At 39.0% G+C, this 15,634-nt stretch overlaps 1 protein-coding gene across 1 annotated transcript in view; it reads right to left on the reverse strand.

Moving 5' to 3' along the window:
- Positions 1 to 15,634, reverse strand: part of megf11 (multiple EGF-like-domains 11) — a 73,216-nt gene that overhangs the window by 46,592 nt on the left and 10,990 nt on the right. The window contains exons 2-6 of the mRNA XM_039615488.1: positions 9,899 to 10,028; positions 6,781 to 6,889; positions 5,471 to 5,572; positions 4,993 to 5,093; positions 705 to 797 (exon numbers count right to left, since the gene is read on the reverse strand). Coding sequence (XP_039471422.1) covers positions 705 to 797; positions 4,993 to 5,093; positions 5,471 to 5,572; positions 6,781 to 6,881 — 397 coding nt within the window. The 5' untranslated portion in view covers positions 6,882 to 6,889; positions 9,899 to 10,028. The remainder of the gene's footprint in view (positions 1 to 704; positions 798 to 4,992; positions 5,094 to 5,470; positions 5,573 to 6,780; positions 6,890 to 9,898; positions 10,029 to 15,634) is intronic.

Below are 15,634 nucleotides of genomic sequence, written 5' to 3' on the forward strand. Positions count from 1 at the left end.
CTCATTCCTAAATATGCAACGGTTAAATGCAACTGGGAGTGGAGAGTTGAAGTTAAGAATTAGAGGTCAGAAATGTTGATGCAGGAAATGGTGATATGTTGCCATGGGTATTGCTATATTTGTCCTGATCTAGGTATAAAAGGCCTTCTGTATCTACATTTCTCTGCTGGCATACATTTCACAAAGGAGAAAATAGACTCTTCCCTCCTGCCTGGCCTCAGTGACACTCCAGCATTTAGTTGATTGCAGGATGGATATGCCTAACTCCACCCTCCCATCCAGCTCTGGGTGCTGAGGAAACCCCAGTAAATAGAAGACCAATACAATGGCTTGTTTCAGCTTGGCACTGATTCATCATTGCACTGAACAAGCCACGGGCATCAGTCTAATCATGATTAAGACCATAACAGAGAGTTTGGTAGACACGGGGGGGGGGGGAATGCAACCATCCATCCATCCGCTATATTCATCAGGCAAATCACTTCCACTTCCAGCAAATGAAAATGAATTCATTGTAACTTACCTGTTCCATTGGCTGTGCTTGCTAAGAAGAGAGGATACAAAGCTGAGCAGCTTTGAGGTAGATGGGCATTGTGGCAAAACACACTGACAGCAAAGTCTTATGGACTAACTGGCTGTGAAGCCATTTAGAAATAAATGGGTCTAAATGGTTAACTGGAAAATTAAAAGAAAAGTGCCCTCACCACTGGAGCAGTCCAGTCCTCCCCATCCGGGCTCGCACTGGCATGTATCGGGAGACACGCAGCGACCGTGGACACACTCCTCTGTGCACAGAGCTAAAATAGACAAAGACATTTCCTCATCAGCGCAGTTGATAATTGCATTGGAACACACACACACACACACACACACACACACACACACACACACACACACACACAGTGTAAACCGTCATTAAAGCACCAATAAACAGCATAATGAAAAGCACCAAGATAACAGCTGAAAGAAAATGGCCCATAAAACTGAACACTCAATATCTCCTGAATACCATCAAAGGACTGAATCTTAGCTCTGGCGCTCATATTTAACATCTATCTCAGCTACTTGACAATAGGCTAAACGATTCGTTAGCAGCCAAAGTCCTTGGTCAACACTTGGTTTATCATGTAGTTTTACTTTCCACAATGAGTCGCTATCGGCAGGTCGAGGCACGACGGAACAAGCTGTAAATCCTCCCTAATTTGATCAGCCAGTGCTTTGTCATATAGTGATGCTTTAATGTAGCAGGTCCAGGCACTGCAGTGTTTACTAAGTATGCAGTTTTCTTGATCATTCATATTGAACAACAACAGCGCCCAATTGATTGGGCTGGCATTAGTATTCTTGCAAGTGTGTTCACAAGAGTTGGATTTTTTTTTTTTCTTTGAGCTGGAAAATAAAGTGACCCATGTGGATTTATTTTTTCCACAGTGTTTCAAAGTGAGAAGGAAAAGGATGACAAAAATAGGTACTTAGCATTAATAACTATATGGCAGCCAAGGTCATCTGGCCAACAGGGTTAAGACAGACAGGCTCTTATCTGAGGAAGGAAACAGTCGAGCCAATACGACGAGAGAGAAACTCCGCCTGATGGGAATCAGCAGTCCTCTAGCATGGCTTGTGGAGGGATAATACACAATCCAAGGGCGGCAGAGCAGACAGTCCATCCCCTTAACTGATCAGAGCTCATCCAACACTCCATCCAAGTTCTGCTTCCTTTGTTCTTTATTTTTTTGTGATGTGGTCAAAAGTGAAAAAAGGGACAGGGGATAGCATCTAGCAGGGTTTTTTTTCTTAACAATATAAGTCCTGTGTTCAACACTATGGCACCCATCCTGCAGGCACAGAGGTCAGGAGGAGCTGGCTGCAGGCCTGAACAGTGCCGCTATAGATTATCACTCAGTCAGGCTTCGATTAAGCTCCACCACCAACTCAAAAGATGCAGCAGGAAAGGAGAAATAGGAGTGAACACCAGACAGCAACAAGCTGGCGCTAATCGCAGAAATGCTCCCACGGCAAAAATGGTAAACCAGAGATTGAAAGATAATTCAGGGCAGATTTTCTGAACATCACTCTGGCAGAGAACTGTCTAATTACAGTAAGCCAGCAAAAAGAAAAGGAGGAAGAGCTTCAACATTTGTGCTGACGAAGGTAGTGAGATCGACTACCTGTAATCAATGAGCCCACAGTATGCAGAGTATTCAAAGAGAAGAGGAGACGAATTCAATGTCACCACGATGAGTTGATTTCGTTTAGTTTCAATCAGCAAATTCTGATCAGCGAGAACAGGGAAATGCAAATGTGTCACATCCTTTAGAAAAAAAAGAAATATGGAAATGAAGTTTTGAATATGGGAGAAAGGATAAAGCGCACCCTTCTCCTGAGATCTGAACCGGTGTACTGAAGGGATGGCATAATAAAGTAGGAGGTAGGTCTTTCATTTTAATTGAAATTCATGAATCACTCTGCCTAACTCATGTCTAAGGAATCTGTTGGAAAATTGAGTCTTTCATCTAGATAAAAGGCTAATCTAACTCATTATGCAGAGGTGTTATCAGGACGGGGAACAATGGAGCTAATTGGTGATTGTCATGCAGTGTTAATAAATTTAACATTTTTACCCAGGAAAACCGCAATCTTTTAAAATGCTGGATATTATAAATCGTTACTGTCCCTTCCTGTTGTGGAAAGCTTTCCTGCAGTGACCAAAAGAAAAAAAAGGGTCTACCAGTGCCATTTTTTTTGCCAGTGTTTATGATTCTTGTAGTTGTAGTGCTTTGTAGTGGGAAAAGCTTGAAACGAGGTGATGCAGCTGATGGTTGAATCATTCTAAGACAGATGCCAGCAGAACCTATCAAACAACTTCCTGCATAACTTCTTCTCCGGGCCTCTGTCTAGCACAGAGACGATTTATTTTAAAACTGTGTCTTTGAAGCATTAAAAAAATGCAACAAAGCCAAAAATGAAAAAGAAATCAAAGGCGCAGGATCCCTTTCTGGAGCCAAATCTCATCATCTTACTGATGGTGAAAGCTCAAATGTGAAACTTATCAAAACCCGACTAATTCTGCAGTGAAGGTCTTTTTTAAAATGGACAGGCAAGAGTCACGCAGGAGTCATCTGGCCTAAATGTTTTGCGAAAAGAGAGACTCAGAGCCCCGCAGAGCCTGTCAGCCTCAGAAGATATTACGAGCTGTTGTCATTAGTGAGCTCATCTTGCTTCCTTTGCACAACTGTAATAATCATGCTTATTAGGTGGGAAATGAGTTCCTCACATCCTCTACATAGACTAGTTACATATTAAGCTAATGACTTACGACAGATCAAAGGTCACAGAAATAATAAACACCTCTCATTGGAAACTTCAAGCACTAATTAGAAAAAAGCAGATCAAAGTTCAGCGTATCACCGAGCGCCTCGACAAAATGTAAAATAAATAAATAAATCACTTCTTACAGACAAAACGAAACACAACAACAAACAAAGAAAAGGCATCTTTTAAGAGTGTCGGAAGCATTAGCATTTTGTGTATTTTTTTAATACTTGCTCCACATCCCCAAATTCATTAACTGCCTCTCACTGGAGCTAATGTGAGTGCTGATGTGGTGCCATATGACAAAAAAACAAGAAAGCAGGCAGGATTAAAAGGCAAACCCTCTTGAAGCTTTTCTGACTTTTAATGAAACAGACTTCATGGGGAAAAGCTACACTAAACTAACAATACACAAGGGAGGGATATTTTACATTCAGTAAACAATAAAATGTCTCGAAATAGATGACTTGAGTTAATTTTGGTTCGATTTCCTCTATAATGCCCCTTTTTGTCACTGCATGCAAAACAGCTTGGGGAGTACAAATCTCTTAATCCTAGTAGTGAGAGTGCTAGGATTAAAAGAGAGCAGTCTGCAAAGCCAGCAAAAAGCAAAAACTGCCCTCTTGGCCCCTATCAACTCAATCTCCTCTATTCACCTGACACAGGCCGCAATGGCCTGATACTCTATAATACAAAAAAATACAGCCCGCTTATAGATGAAGACGAGCCAAATTCAAGAGGCGGCATCGCAGTTCGCAGATTCACCTTGTTAACACCCTGAAAAGACTATTAATGAACAAATGTCTCTGTTGTCAGTTAAATGGTTAATGAATACATTATTGATCAGTCTGCTCCTCACTTCTCCAGACCCCCATATAATCACACGGGCTCTCACTCTTTGTTGGCTGACTTCCTGGGGAACTGTTACCCCGAGGCTAGGAAAGCTTAGACAAGGACGAGCTCAGCTGTGGTCAAAGAGCACATGGTGGGGTTACTATATCAGAAGCTAGCTCATGTTGCAAAAGATGATGAAAACTATTATTGAAGAACAATTTTAATTAAATTCTTTTTTAAGGCAAATGAAATATTCAGTGAGGTCAGCGTAACAAATACTCGTGAACGACTTGCAAAAGTGTTCAGTTGAATGTGTGCGAGTGAAATTAGACATTGAAGCTATTGAATTGACAGTGAATGACTGTTTTAAGCGCACTGTTACAGCCTAATTTTCAAGGCCCTTGCTCTTTTAAGTTATTGAAGTCTGTTGTGGTTTTATGGTGGGTGCTATACATCCTTGGTCTGTAACCAGTATGCTCTTGGCTCGTTAATTTTTCTCATTGTTATACAACTTCAATTAAGCTACTCTAACAGAAAGAGCAAAGCAGGGGGCAGACCATGTTGTAAAACAGTGAGTGACCTTATTAAATCATGCTCAGTCATTTTAAACTGACTTAATCCACATATTGTACATGGTGGCACGCTAGGAAAGAAGGCAGGAGTGGACTTTATTGAGGGATCAGACAGAAGACTTGGGCAGCAGCGGCCTGTATGGAAGTTGCGTCTTTACTTGCAAGCCACTCACAATAACAATCAATCCTAATATTTTATTTTCTTAAAATCTCCTGAAGATACAACCTGAAATGTCGTGAGCAAAGACATAGGAATTGAAAAAGGGACACTCACGAACACACAAGTCTCCGCTTTCAAAGTAACCAGGGCAACACTGCGAGCGGCGCCTATACATGGTCCTCACTCCCCGCCGGTAAGCTGTCTTATAGCTGATCCTGGAAAAACAGACACACAGGGACAGCTACGTGAGGTAAAGAGTGATCCTTTCTGAAGGGCAGGAAACAAACAGACGCTAAACAGTAACTTGATGTTTTGTTGTTATTTGTCATTTTATCAAAGTAAGCACAGAAAAATCATTCTTAAGTGGAATTTTACCCCCAAATAAAAATCCGCTTGTAGGAGGTCTCTGTTTACTCATTTAGTTGATGGAGCTATCAACCTTGATGAAGCAATTAAAACATAACATCTTCAAAACAACACAATTACAGTCACTGGCATCCTCTGGGGGTACAGTAAAGGTCGTGCTACTTAAAAAAATCAAAAAACAAGTAAAATATAATAAGGAAACAAATTCTGAGACCTACAAACTCACCTGTGCTTTGTGCATTTAAACCAGTTGAGGATGTCTGTGCATCTAGTGTAATAGATCTGGTCGAACGGGTGAGCGTAGGATTCCTGGACAGTCACCGCATAGCTGAAAGACAAACGTTTAAGGACACCAGTTGCAGAAAAAAGGATTTTACCATACTCTGGCTTATTATTTCTACCCCTTTAAATTGTTGTAGAGATTTAAAATGTATTCTCCCCTAAATTTTAGATGCGGATGCTGTGCTCTTTACTTTTTACATTTATTTGACTCCTATAATTTTCAGTATGGTTTCTGTTTAAGATCTTAAATGTAAACAAACACCTGATAAAGTCTTGAAATGCCTGTCCTTTAGTCTCCAATATTTTTGGCTTTCAGTCCTAGCCGCAGGCACAAAAAAAGCAGCCATTAGTCTGGGCTTCTTGTCATCTATTAAATGTCTGAGTGTTGTAATAAGCTCTACCTAGGAGACATTTACCCTTTGAATTTTTTACATGGTTTGACTTAAATAACAATTTTAGACAAAAAATGGTGAAAGGTGGCATTATTTAAAAAAATATTACAGGGAAGTCAAACATTTTAAATATTTGAGCAGCCAAACTTTGTTTATTTTTCTTTTTTGTGAATCATCACAAAAAATCATTTTTGAAATCACTTAACTATTAAACTGGGTCAGGTTTTACCAGCTATAACAATAAAATGCTAATTATTAAGAATCAGAAAGGCACTGATGCCATTTTCAACACAGTGTCGGTTTCCTGCATAGTGAAGCGTTGACTTTAAAATAAAGGGTATGAAAACGCTAAAAAAAAGTTGATATTTATGATATATGGTCTGCGGATATTGGAGGACCTAAAAGCCATAACCATACTGCCCACTTAGGGAATCCATTTCGATGCCAACAAGGTGGAACCACAAAGTACCCTCACCTTGGTCAGGCAATAATCCAGATAATATATCTTCACAGCTTTCTTTCCTCCCCTTTGCACCACGGACAGAAATTATTCCTGCTTATTTCTCATAAGTGACACTGCCCAGCAAAGCTAATAATTATTCAGGCTCTGTGGCATTTGCGATTGATTGGGATGAGAGTACACTGATCAATCTGCCTGTGTATTTCATTTGAAGCAGCAGCACCTCCCATCTCTCCGAGCTTGGCAACTTGAGCCGCTGTGAGATCGATACTGCTGTATGGACTTTGACAATAGATCAGAACTTTGGTTAAGAGGAGATATACTGAAAAAGTTTCAGAAGTGACAATGTCACTCATACGAATCAGCGTTTTCAGACGATTAAATACAAGGGAATGTGCTTACCTCTCCCAGTGGCTGCAGACATTGGGGTCATCTGGGTTGAGACTCAACGCACTGGTGGTGAGCGCAAGGAGCAAGGCCAGCAGAGGAACTGTTGACCCCATCCTTCACTCTGAGAAGGAAACAGGGAGGAAATGTAGACAGTTGGGTGGTAGATGATAATTTCATAACATTTAAAGGAATTGTTTGACCTTTTAAAAACCGGCTTATTTTATTCCTGAGAGGTTTATCACATTAAGCTTCATTTGCTTGTTTGTATGTTAATGTGTTTTGTGTATAACAAGCTGCTTGAAGTTAATTGCCCCTAGTGGGATTAATAAACTTGTTTGTATTGTATTGTGCCAGTTTGCTCAGTAAGGCTGATGTAATCGCAGTTTCCAGGTTCAAATGCTTTTGATGACAAAAACAAGCATAAACTCTCCAATTGATTCATCAATACTCTGAATACTCCAGTATTGTGATTGTCTAGCTGTTATCTCAGGTGGAATAATCAAGGGTAAAATATAAGCATCAAAAAATAACAGTATTTAGAGGTTGGGAATCAAAAGGTTAGCAATATGCTGTGCAGCTGGTCTGTAGGTTTTTGGACAATGACACCAATTTTTTCATGGGTTACAGGTTTAATGCTGAGCTCGATCACAGCTGTTCAGACCTTTCTATTTTTTTTAGTGTCCTCACTATTTGTGACTCTTGTTTTATAATGGTAGACATTAGAGATGCATGAGTGGCGACACAAAGTTCCCCAAAGTATACCATGGGGGATAACTGTGAAAAAGTTTTTATATCAAACAATCTAATCAGACACTTAAATCACCTTCAGCCAGATTAACATAGACATAGCTAACAAAGGGAAAGAGCTCAGAGGCAGCCACAAGTCAGCAGCCTCGTATTAGCAAAATGATCAAAGAAGTTATGAGGAAAATGATGGAGATGGATGAAAAAAAGAGAAAAGGGTTGGTGTCTGGTGAATTTAAACAAATTGGAAAATTAGTGCAATTTGTTTTGTTATACAAACTTGATGCACCTGCTTTTGTTTGAGGAGGTAAAAATATGTCAGGTAAATGTTGGTGTACAACAACTCACGTTCACTTAATTATTTATACCTTTTTTCAGTAGCAGAGAATTGTTTATTGTTTTGAGAATTCTTTAAAGGGGAGAAGATTCTGTTTCTTTCTGTAGTTTGGGGAAAAATGTAAAGTTTAATAATTTATTTTATTATGAGAATAATATTTTACACTGAAGAAAAGTCGATTTATTGTTTGTATACACTCTCATTTGTCATTCTTAGAAAAAAATTGCAATTGGCAAAAAGTCAGTATAAGCATGTTAAAAAATAAATAAATCAGAAATTCCAATCAAAAACATACAACTGGTGAATCTCTGTTGCATATGGATGGTTACCATGGATATGGCTATTGACTAAATATACAATATATTTGGGATACTATTGTTTTGTGGGACTTCAAGTTTTACTTAAGTAGACTAGTTAACTCTCAAATACACCATAGCACTTTGTCCTCTGAGGTACTTAAAAGGACACAAAACCTAAATTTTTAAATATCATTATTTTTTCAAACCCTTTAGTGGTAACTCTGTCCATAGAGTAAGACTCAACTGTGCTAAGCTAAGCTGACCAGCCGTTAGCTATAGTCCCATATATCTTAGTTTATTTCCCATAAAAAACACACCAAACTATTTTATTTAAGTAGTTTTCACCTTGAAAACACCTCATATGCAATGTTCAATGGACGCCTACTCTAGCAGCAACCTTTGGACCTTCTGTATAGATGTAAAGTGTCTGACTCGTGTTTTCTAAGAGGCAGCTTGCATGCCATTCAGAAGCAAAAACAGAAAAAAAAAGTTTTTATTCCACACAAAAAAATATGGAATCCTGGTTATATAGCTTTGTTGGTAAACTGTGACAGTCAGAAAACTGTTGCTCCATGTCCCGCATCCTTGATGAACTTCTAAGATGCATAAGCTGGCCCACCAATCTCCTACAACTGCCTAGACTAACAACAGACAGATGAATTAATGGAGCATATATCCTAAATTACAAAATTAATTTACATAATCAAGATCAACCATTACAATTGGTGCAAATAGAAGATCATAATAAAATATTTAAATGTGGCTCAAGCAGAATATTGGGCTAAGTTATCTATGGCTCTAATATCTACAGAAATGAAACCAGCCAGTGACAGAGACAGACATGCTGTTTACCCAATCAGGAGTTTTCATTAGGCAGAAGAAGAGCACATATGATCAACATACATGACAATGACAGATTAGGGAAAGGTAGTCCAGGTATAACACGTGCATGACTGACCCATAGCAAATTTCAGTTTTGCACGGTAGTCATACACAGAGAGGAAGTACGCAGAAATGCTACAGCGTGGCATTTTGAGCAAAAATAATGAATTGTAATAGATTCAACACGATGTGTCTTTGTACAACTCAACATGTAGTGATACATCCATGTGTGGGCTGTGTGTGCTCTGCATGTGGTTTGCCATGTTATGAGGATGTGTTCAATATTTCAGAGTGACTGTATCCAACAACGCACAAATTCACATGTTCAGCTAATCTTCTGCATTGATAGATGCATGTAGTTCACTCACATGTGAAAGAAAATCAATCAGAGCTCCACTTCCTCTGAGCAGCAGTTCATCTGAACAGGCAGAGGTTAAAGCCATGTTCATTTCCTTAACAGGATGATTAATCAAGATACACATGTGTTATGGGCTACAGCTGCTCTCATATTCAAGCCCTGCTCTGAAACAGTCGGGTTATACGCTACTACAGGGACACTGCTCGATAGACCAGAAAGCTTTTATTGTTTCTTTGATTAGACCATCTTCCCCTGCCATTTAATCTGAATGACTGTGGACAAGATCAATATTTTTATTTTTTTATTTTTTATTGTTCTCAATCACTAGTCTGAAAGGGGTTAAGAGGTAATAAAATTGGGATTATCCTAAATATGTGGCAAGATTAAACAAATCAATGACTATTAGTAAGCTTTAGAGTGAGGTCTGCAAGCAAATTAAGTGCCACAGTGCCCTTAAATGAGGAGACAGTGACAGATCTAATAGCCAGAGGCGTGTGGCCTAAAGCTCACCTAATCTTGCAGCCTGTGGTCTCTGGGTGTTTTTGGTGGCTGCTGAGGGGGCTCTGGAAGCAGAAAAAAACACTGAAGTGCCAGTGCGCTCACATACACTTGCTGGGTGAGGTGATGACAGGTCGCAGATCTGTGGGAGAGAAGAAAAATAATGAGCTTATGATGACACACAGAAGACACATGCTTCCTTGCTCGCTCTCACATGGACGCATGCACACAAACTCATAAATTTCTTATGGGATCAAGAGTCTCAACAGGCATATAGTTCAACAAAAGCTGCTCTTGAAAGGCCAGTTTATGCTGCGCAGCCTCCACATTCAAGCACACGGTTCTCATTTCCACCTACCTGGTATCCACATCCACACTAACTTACCCACAGGAATAAAAGCCTGCATTAACTCAAGAGGGGCTAATACAATGAACTCTCTTCACGTTTCAAACTCTGTGAGTGGTTTGTCCACAATGTGACAAGATCACATTAACTGTGATCATTAACAAAGCCTACACAAGGTTTATTGCAATAATTTGGAGAACATTCATGTGTTTATCATTTTTCTCATTGCATGGCTTTCGCTGGAAGGTCAGAGTGTAGGTTTGAGATTTTTCCGTCCTTCATTTGCTATGAATTCTAAATTAAGATGCAAACACAGCCACAACAAAATAAAGGCCTAATAAATACTTTAACATCATTTCTTATTCATGTAAATAGTTTCCAAGGCCCGGCGATGAGAGGGAAGACTAAAGAATTACTGTAGATCCACTTATTACGTCTGCTGAACATTAAGTCATTTAGAGATCTATGCTAGTCTGAAGCAATTTTAAATTTGCAGCACAATTATACAGCCGGTCAACAAATACAAAACAATGCACTCTCACTGTTATTACAACAAGCATCAAGAGAATACTATCCACTATTTGATTTGATTGGGTTAAAATTATCACCGTAATTATTAGGTTTGTGGGGAAAAATAATCAATACAGCATAGTATTGCAATATTTTGTCTAGTGATATTATATTGATACAGAGACACCAAATATTGATATTTTATTAAATCAATTAAAATACTCTGGGAATATTAAGAACAAGCGGGCTTGAGTAAGCTTACATTAAATTAGCTGGGCGCACTCAGCTTGACAAAGCTACGCCCATATTCAGAGCAAGCTGATGGGTCAGTCGCACAAGTAAAAAATAGAATGGAAATCTCCTTGCATCTTCAATAAAAGGAACAAAAAAGAAAACTACATTGTGATTGTTTTGAATTTTTTCACCAAACTGTTGATGGTGTTGCACACTATTGATCACAAGGTCGGCTAAGAGGAGGCAAACTTTCTGCAAACAGTCACAGTCTCACTTGGGATGACTGTAGTCACTCTCAGAGACGTTGTTGAAGGTTTACAAATAATCACTAATCTCTAATTTATAAATGCTGACAGATAGCCAACATGTTGCCATCAGTTTGAATGAGTCTTTGTCAATGAGCCAACTTGAGGGGACTCGGCTCAACTGGCTGCCAGCTGGTTGTAGTCCGGTTATATTTCTATAGAACAGGAAGGCTGCTGTGCACAAATGTAACAGTTAAATGTACATTTCTATTAATTGTGAGTTTCCATCTATGTAAACAACAGATGTGTGATTTTTGATGATTTATCACAATTACATCATCAAAAACAGATTGGATGTAATAGCCAACTTGATCCCATTCGGTTGCTGTCAGACTGATATCAGACTGACTGTCTCTTATGGCAACATTAAAAATAACAGTCTCATTTTGCAGCAAAAAAAAATAACTGAAGTGAGATGGGGTTTTTTTAACCATCAAAGGCAGAACAAAATGCAGTGGCCAATTTTGATTGGAAATCAAACCCTACGTGGAGATTTAATTCCAAATCCTAGCAAATCCTGTTAGATCTGGACAAAATCTACCTCCAGTGAGATATATGTGTGCAGCGCAGCATGCGTCAGTAACAGCTTAGTGACATTAAAAATGTGAATGTCAAGGACAAAGACCTAGTTAACATTTTGCAATGCCTGATCACATGTTTGCTATTTCCCTTAACATGGATTTTAACATTAGAATGCATTTTTGGGGGCAAGCAACACACCCTTTAATTAATGTTGAAATAACTGCTCTTCATTGCTGATTCTCCGTACAGAGAGCACTGCATAAAAGACAAGCTGGATGAGTATGACGGTTATCACTCGGGGCTCTCCTGTATGACTTCGCACTGTATCTGCTCAAATCCCTGAAAATAGATTCCCTCTTTTTTGACAAGAAAAGTGTTTACACCAACAAAATGCTCTCCAGAGACCTCACTCCACCTAAATGTATTTCACTCCTGCTCGTCACCACTTTGATTACTGTGACAATGAAACTTTCCCACCGCTGTGCTGCTCCCAGTGACAAACAGCTGAAATAGCAACATCATTTAGATACCGAGGTTAGACGAGTGCAAAGAACAAGAGGCAGAGTATGGTGAAGGCGTGTGTACGTGATTATATGGACTTCTGAATCTTGACAGGAACACCCGCAGTTTACATCGGACACCTGCCTGCAGAAACATTAAGTCCGATGAGACGGAGCCACCTTTGTCCCTTGCACTGCCTATCAGCGGGGACGTCTGCGTGATTAAAGCCATGTGTCTTCAGTGTGTGACTTATTAAAGTGCAGTGCAATTAACCACCCTGTCCCCTGGCTGACCAGCTCCTGCACTCTTCCATGAATGATGCTCAGCAGGCATGACTGACTAGCATAAGTTAGCTCACCTCCACTCTGTGGACCCCCTGCCGCTTTTAGGACCCTCTTAGTGCTAAATTTATCACAATGCTCTGTTTCCTCTAGCTCGTGTGAATTTACATAATCAAAAGCAGTCAACAAAAACAATGGCATCGCAGCCTTATCTGAGGCAGCGTTAGAGAATGCCGATCAGTCACGAGCTTCAGCCTGTAACATGTCTTTGCACAATCAGCCTATTATCACAACTTCAAGCGGAGGGCTCGTATACAACTTTTATGAGAATTCTTCCAGCCACTCAATCTGTTTTGTAATAACTACTGAAGGATTCCCGCAGCAGCCTAATCTGAAGTGATCTAAAGGTTACAGCAGTAACCACGCAGCACAGAGTGCCAATGAGATAAGCCCCACTGCTGGCCACCTCTATCTCTTGCTGGGGGCTGTGAGTCATTAGGAGTCAGGCCTCATTACAGAGGCCACAGTGTGGCACACTGTACGCTCTGGTTCCCCTGGTTTCAGCCAAATACCTGAGTGTCTGATGTGTTAAGAGGCCAGAAAGAGATGGTTTCTCTGCAGGTACAACAAAACTACAAAAACTAGGTTCTAAAATCTGCTTATGAGTTAAAAAAATGTATATTTCAAAGCTTTATGATAGTGTTCTGATGAGAACCAATAATAAATATAATCTGAGGGTACTGGTGCTTTATTTTTGAGCATTTGCTACTTTATACTCTATTATATTCAAAGTTAAATTATTATAAATACTTTTTGTAGCACTTTATAATAATGTCACACTATTAAGCATTATTTAGGTATTAGTAAGCACTTAATTCATCATTTATATAGCATTACTCCTCCTTTGTGTGCTATTTATAAATGCATATATATTTTTTAGACTATGATTGGCATCAGAGTGTGACATTATTAATATATAAAGTGCTACAGGTAGTAGTTACTTTGCTGACTAAAACTTGTGACATCTTTATGCTTTCTACATATTTTTTGTCTGTGACCTAAATTGCTCTAGATTTAACAGTTTTTTATTTCACAATTGCCTCTGCCTCAAATCATGAGACTAAAATACTGTTTCCCGTAACATATACCTATTAATAATATCAAATAATATTAGTATAATAGCAGTTCACTCCCAACAGGACCAACATAATGAGTCCTTATGTTTAAGAATAGTTTCCTAATGACAGGAGTGACTTGATTACATGTTTGAATGCCGGTTATTTTTACATTTTTGTATTTTTACTTAGTTTTTTTTTTTTGCTTCACATTACTTGTTCTGTTCCTCTCTATACACAAATCACTTTAAAGAGACTAAGTGCATGCACTAGCATGGCAAGAGTACTGAAGTCATAAAGCCCGAGAGAGTGTTTGTCGCTGCATTTATGGGAATCTCAGTAATGCTGACAGGATGAAGTGGAGCCAAGGCAGCAATGTCTTATACCTGATCTCTCTCTCTAGGGTACTTCTCTATTTATTACACTTCAGTGATTAGGAATGCCAGCTTGACATGATCCAGCCAAGGATTAATTTCACAATCTCTCAATCTCAGGCTGGACACCCGCCATAATACTGCTTAGTTATGGTTATGGACATTAGCAGTTCAACTCATTTGTGAGGACAGAGGGCATACTGTGTTCAGATTATTTTATACAGGCCAGAAAAGAAAAGCTCCCCCTGCTTTAGCTATAGGCATTTGAATAAGATTTTTCAATCAGAGAGTGAAGATGGACAGGAAGACAGACGTGCAATATTCCCATTATTAATATGCATTAATATGTATGTAGTTTCCCACGAAAAAGTGCTGCTTCTTGCTGCCACAGCACCTCACTGTACATTGTGCCTCTGGTGAAGTAGTATATTTAAAAAACAGAAAATAGACAAAAGCAGCCATTTTACTTTCAGCAGACTTTATCTTAAAAATTGGCACAATCAGTCTTATTGAGATTAGCCTGATTCGTGTCCCCAAATGAGTTTTTTGTTTCTCACTTTATTTCAGACTTTTTTATGATTTCAAATCCACACGTAGATAAGGAAAATAACAAATTATCTGTCCAAACATTACTTCAGCATAAGTTTAAAAGGGTACTGCAGTATATTCGTGCTTCCACAAAGCACAACAAGTTAGGAGAAAGAGCGATAAGTGAGGATAACTATACATATACTCCTTAGTATGGATCAAAAGCACTTCCCTTTACTGCTGGCATTTACTACTACCCCTCCCACATCTTGCAGACTTGACATCCTGGGTGTGCAGTGCAGTCCTTCTGTTAAATATGTGACTTTCAACCCCAACGTGATGTTGCTTATGTTATTGTTTTAGTTTAAAAAAGCTATTAAAAACTGTTATGTGCAAAGTAGCTTCTCCAGTTTAATGATTTCCAGTAATTACATTAATTGCTATTAATTATTTTATTCGACTGTTACACTATTGCTTCTTTTTCAACTTTTTTGTGTTTGTTATGGTTGAAACTTGTTTTTGTTCCAGATTTTTGACCATAAAAGTCCAATCAAGTGATTTGAATTCAGAATTTTAATGCAGTTATTCAAGCTGAGAAATTCAAATCGAAACTTAAAGATTTCAGTTTCACTGTATGCCAGCAAATATTTTAGCCTATAGAAAACACACAATCTGAAGAGCTCATCTTGGGGTGAGTATCTGACACGCTAAATGACTGTAATGAAAGAACCATTAGCTGCAGGAGGACAGTTTAAATATATCAATACATGCATTTATTCTGGTATTGAATAGATAATGAGAGCTTAGTTACGTTGCCTTACGTCAAGCCTTCATGCCAAGGGGCTCTGCAAACTATTAATAAACTCAAAACAATTACCTGGCAGTGTTGCCGAAGCCATGGGAATTACTGGGAAAGAGAGAGGAAAAATTAAAACAGCCTCTGCTTTTAAACTCTCATGTAGCAACGACAACATCCACGAATGTGATTTCACTTTGGCTGGTGAAGCACCTGGGAAAATGCTGTGCGTCGTT

Source organism: Oreochromis aureus, linkage group 7 (assembly GCF_013358895.1).
Source record: "Oreochromis aureus strain Israel breed Guangdong linkage group 7, ZZ_aureus, whole genome shotgun sequence".
NCBI lineage: Eukaryota > Metazoa > Chordata > Actinopteri > Cichliformes > Cichlidae > Oreochromis > Oreochromis aureus.